This window comes from Triticum dicoccoides, chromosome 1B (assembly GCF_002162155.2).
Source record: "Triticum dicoccoides isolate Atlit2015 ecotype Zavitan chromosome 1B, WEW_v2.0, whole genome shotgun sequence".
NCBI classification, from domain to species: Eukaryota; Viridiplantae; Streptophyta; class Magnoliopsida; order Poales; family Poaceae; genus Triticum; species Triticum dicoccoides.
Window position 1 is genome coordinate 539,913,773 of NC_041381.1, and position 5,522 is coordinate 539,919,294.

General features: G+C 44.9%; 1 protein-coding gene across 1 annotated transcript; it reads right to left on the bottom strand.

Annotated features, from left to right (window-relative positions):
- Positions 1-1,340: 1,340 nt before the first annotated feature.
- LOC119348078 (coiled-coil domain-containing protein 115-like) lies at positions 1,341-4,884 on the bottom strand. The gene is made up of 8 exons (XM_037616460.1): positions 4,655-4,884; positions 4,378-4,555; positions 3,500-3,632; positions 3,302-3,427; positions 3,133-3,197; positions 2,602-2,689; positions 2,466-2,527; positions 1,341-1,859 (listed from the first exon to the last, which is right to left on the bottom strand). The coding sequence occupies exons 2-8, from the start codon at positions 4,543-4,545 to the stop codon at positions 1,854-1,856; spliced, it is 648 nt and encodes a 215-aa protein (XP_037472357.1). The 5' UTR covers positions 4,546-4,555; positions 4,655-4,884; the 3' UTR covers positions 1,341-1,853.
- Between the last annotated feature and the right edge of the window lie 638 nt (positions 4,885-5,522).

Here is a 5,522-nt window from a genome sequence, read left to right on the forward strand (position 1 = left end):
TGAAATTTCATGCGAGAGTAGATTGGGCATCCAAGTTTGAGATCTCAAGATGTCAGATATTTTTGAATTTTTCTAGCATTTTCTGAATTTAATTTTCGTATAAGGGTGAAGCACCCAGGTGGTCTCTTTTTCGCTACTACCTTCGTCCGTGTTTATTGTTCCCCTTCATATTTTGTGCCCAACTTTAACCATAAATTTGACTACCAAATTTTATGTTGTATGCCGCAAAATTTATATTGTTGAATTCATATTTGAAAGAGGTTTTCAATGATACTACCTCCGTCATGGTTTATATGTCCCCTTTGTAGTTTGTACCAAATTTTGATCAAAGATTTAACTAATAAAATATTAATGTATGTTAACACAAATTATAGCTTTGGATTCATATTTGAACATAGTTTTCAATAATATAATTTTTTATGACATGCATGAACATTTTGTTAGTTCAATTCATGGTTAAAATTTAACACGAAAAATAATAGGGACCAATAAACCAAGACGGAGGTAGTACCACTTTTAGGGTGTATATATAACTTATTTTCTACTCCCTCTGTCCCAAAATATAAGAACATTTTTAACACTATACTAGTATCAAAAACGTTCTTATATTATGGGACGGAGGGAGTAATAGTTAAATCAAAAGTTAAAGTCTGATAGTACAAACTACAAAAAGGACTAATAAACTGGGACGGAGAAATTATGTACCACCGACAAGATAATGCAACCGAAAATTGAAAGCGCCATGCATCGTCTCATGTAGTAATCGGTGGAGTATCATGCATATCACGTGACTGTATGTATGTATTGTCAGAATTAATTAAGAAGAGGCGCGCAGTGATCGGGTCAGGATAAGGTCACGGCCGGCGGCTGGGTCGTGCCCGGCCGATCGATCGGTGGAGGTGAGGTGTCCATGCGCGAGCCTGGCAGGCCGCCACCTCAAGCTCAAGCGAGCATGCCGTCACCAGCAGAAGGCTAGTGGCCAGGGAATAGAGATGCACTGAACCTTGGAGCTAGCTACAAACAAAACAGAGTGAGCCGTCACGGTCACGTGCATGCATCTCTCCGAGGACGGAAACAGTCAATGGGCAGCGCTCCGGCACGTGCCGCTTAATCTTAATCCACGCCCGCCTCTGCTCTGCTCTTCCCTCAACTGTGTGGTGGTTCGTTCAGTTCAGTTCAGTTCAACGAGAGGTAACGGAGCAAACGTGAGGGTAAATTGATCAAATCTTCTTATCTTTTTTTAACCATCTTCTTAATCCACGCACTAACTACGTTGGCTCGAATTCGTTCTGGATAGATTGACTGGTCAGAAGCCTCTGGATGCTTCAAAGATGCACCCTGCCATCTCCCTTGATATTCAATCATTCCAGTCGTTTTTGGGAGCTGGCACAGTGGCACTCTTGTGGTTAAGGGTACAGATTCCATAGTTAGTGCCTTCACTGTACAAACATGATGGCCCAGAAGAAGTGGTCAAAATTATTCCGGCAAAAAAATTAACATGTGCGGCGAGACGCCGGTATTAACACAGCACGGATGATTTAGCCCGCCTATAAATACTTTTCACCGTCTCATGTCCTCTTCACATTAAGCAAAGGGACCAAACACAAGACACACACACACAAGAAGAAGAAGAAGAAGAAGAAGAAGGAGCACAACTCAGGTGGAGCCATGGAGCACTCCTACAGCAGCAGCAGCGGCATCAGCAACTACGGCGGCGCAAAGGAGAAGAGGCCCCCGCTGAAGAGGGGGCAGCTGAAGCGGCAGATCGTCAGGACCATCAGCAACCTCGTGCTGCCAAGGAGCGACGGCATGGCCGCGGAGAAGCGGGCATCGGGTCGCACCAGCTTCGGCACCTACAACTGAACCTCTCCAAGTCCAAACCACATCCATCGTCAGTCAAGTCAAGGCTCTAGACCGGTACAAGAAGAAATGCTTCTACCTACTTGCTGTACATGTTAAGTTCCCTTCTTTCCTTCAGACCTTCCATAGGTTTCCAACTAGCTGAGAGGCCGCTTAATACTAGGGTTTTTGAGTGTTGCTTTGGGTTGTGTTTGTGTAAGAAGGAATAGAGAGGTTATGTAAGTTTCCATATGTGATGTGTATTACTTTGTTATTACAAAGTAGAGAGGCAACGCTCAAGGCTCAAGGCCGACTGACCGTTCTTGCTCAGAGTCTGATTTTACTTGGAACAACAAAGTTTCCCCGTCGATTTCCACCAAGGAAACCGCCGATGCGCAGACATAGTGCTTGCCTCAACGCAAGACAACGAGACGCAAAACAAGCCTCTCGTGCACTTCTAGCCATTTCATATCCACGTGTATCAACATTTCATATTTCAAATAGGATTATGATATTTTCTACAAGCGCTGCCGATTGCATATCACTGATACTCCACAAAGAGAATCGATGGTGCGCGAGGGTACAGAACCTCAAATCAGGCAAGCGATTCATGATTTGCGCTTTACCTGTGAGAAGCTAGAGAGCATGGTTGATCTTGAATTCGCTAGCTCCACAATTTGCTCGAGTGCTACATGAAACATAAATATAAGTTAGATCAATATTAGGCTACTACTGTTCTACTGTTCTTGTTAGAAATATAACCTGATTCAAAGGAAACTTGGGTTGTTCGCAGTTTTGGAGACACCAATGCGCCGAACACTGATAATGCTTTTGATCTTGCAGTTTGAACCTAAAGTTCAGAGGAAAGGAGCAATAAATTTGTGTGTCTTGGAATCACACATCTTTTTTGTCACGACACAAATGAATACGCACGTCGTGGCATATGAGTTTATTGCGCCTGAGTGAATCTGATATCTTCATCTTTTCAAATGTGAATGTAAAATTGCATTGTGTAATTTGGATAGAACTGACACAAGCCAGACTAACTTGAGAAAAGGATCTCAAACTTGAGTATAGAACTACTAACAGTTCTTCCAGCATATCAGGGTGGCTTGGACAAATTAACCACTGAAGCACTTTAAACTTGGTTTTATTGACTTACTAATTCATCATAACTAATGCTCTATTTTGTTACTTTTAGGCCACTATTCACCATCAATTGTGCTCAGTTTTGAAGTGTTACATATGTTGCTTTTACCTACTGTATTTGCAAAATATAACAGGCTCACTTACCTGGCTGCTAATGTCAGCGCCCGTAGAAGATTTTGCAGTAGTTGCATCTGATTCATTGCTACCATCTCCATAACAAAAGAAGAGGATTTAAAGGTGAGCAAGGAAAACTAATCGACACATTCAAACACGAAAAAGCAGATATGACTTTTTGCATCACTTGTGCAGATACCTGGGGTAGCTTCTGATCCTCGGTACCTTAGTTTTGGTTTAGTACTATCTTGTGCACAGATAACACCACTGGAGCTTGATTCTTCTTGCAAGCACCACTTCGACAGAGCAAAATGCGGCTTTGGTTCTGAAACATGGTTTTTGAATAGCTCATGGCATGTCATTGTCGATTAAGATTGTGAAGTCAAATAATTCCTACCTGATGGTTGCAGATCTGCAGAATAATCCACTTGCAGCTTAGTGGCAGCAGATCGCTCCTTATGATCAAACAGCACACTCGAAACACGTGATGCGCCCATCGAGTGACGAGCACTTGCCAGATCAAGCCAACCCTGGAAAACAAAGAATACCGCAAATATATCCTTGTGAACTGCGGTAGTACTACAATAGGCAAACAGTTTCACTTGTATTCCCTCCGTCCGGAAATACTTGTCTGGATAAAAAGGGATGTATCTAGACGTATTTTGGTTCTAGATACATCTCTTTTTATCCATTTTGATGACAAGTATTTTCGGACGGAGGGAGTAAGTCTTCCAAAAGCACTCGCCTGGTACATAGTTGGTCGGCATTGTCAGAACTAGATGCAACCGAGACTGAGCAAGATAAATTTCAGGGTACTGCACAACCGTAGGTGCCAACAAAAATAAAATTATCCGAGCAAAGAAGCTTGTGCTCAGATACTAGTTCTTCTCAGGTAAGCATTTAGCTAGACCACGAAGATATAGACGTTATTACATATCTAATACTCCCTCCGTCCCAAAATTCTTGTCTTAGATTTGTCTAAATACGAATGTATCAAGTCATGTTTAAGTATTAGATACATCCGTATCTAGACAAATCTAAGACAAGAATTTTCGGACGGAGGGAGTACGTGAGATGACGACTTTTTGCTCGGGTGCCTGATACACTAGTGTTGTAAGTCACTTCAACTGGAGTCAAACTGCTCCACAGATCATGGGAGACCCCTTCGGAGACATGGACCACACAAACCTAGAGCAGAGACCATACATTATACTCCCTCCGTTCCAAAATAAATGACACAACTTTGTACACAGGGCAACGGCCGGCGTGACCTACCTGGCGAAGAGCGGCGGAAAGCGAATCCATGAGGAGGAGGTAGCCATCCGCCGAGTCCATGAACCGCAGGATCTCCTCGTCGTCTCCCACGAGTTCTTCTGCCGCCGCCGCATTGGTGGTACCTTCCGCTCGACGATCCGGTCCCAAGTACTGCAGCACCTCTGCCATCAGCCCGAACCTGACACGCCCGAACGCCCAGGGGATTGGGAGCAGGGAACCAGAAACAGTGAGGGCGAGCGGGACTGTAACTAATCGACGGGTGAAAACGACCCCATACCTTGAAACCCAGTGGCCAGAGACTGGGACGGGATGGGGAGTTGGGGATAGCAGAGCAGGATCCCGGCGCGGGCGAGTAGTCCCTGCCTCCGCCTGTTGCCGTCGGCTCTGCTGCGAGGAAGGGATCTGATCAGGCCGCCACGGGAGGTGCGGCCATGTGGTGTGGCGGGCGGAGAAAGATCCTGTAGTGCAGGCCTTTCCTACGGAGAAATTTGATGTTATGGAGCCAGATTCCGGATGTTATGACATTTTTTCAAAATGTCCAAATTGAAGACGCAATACCGGGATTTTCAAGATGAATTCAACGGGTCTAAGAGCATCTTCAATAGGTGATGTATATCTTGGACACACGAAAGATAGATTTGCATCTTCAAAAAGTAAATTTTACATCACCTCAACCATGTTTGCTCAAACGGGTGATGTAAAATGGGGCAGCATTTTGCTCCGACCGGCGCGACGGCAGTCAGTAGCGGCGGCAGGAAAAAGTGAAGCCTCAGGCACCCTTTGGGGGCACTGTAGCACTGTAGCTACAGTGATGCTCCAGTACCCAAAGAAAATTGGTCTCGCGCCCCAGGCAGCGGCCCGTGCTGCCTGGGGCCTATCTCCGCCACTGACGGCAATAGATTAGGCGTGGCAGCGTCGGCACGGGGGTGGGAGGTGGCAGGCGGGCAGGAGGTGGCGACCGCCGTTTTTGCGTTTACATCACCGGCTAGGTGATGCAAATATACATCACCTAGGTTTGATTTTACTCACACCACAAAATTGGACCACATGATTTTACATATACATCACCTGTTGAAGCACGTTTTTTGGGCACGGTGATGTATAAAAACATTTTTTACATCAAGATGCCAAAGATACATTACGTG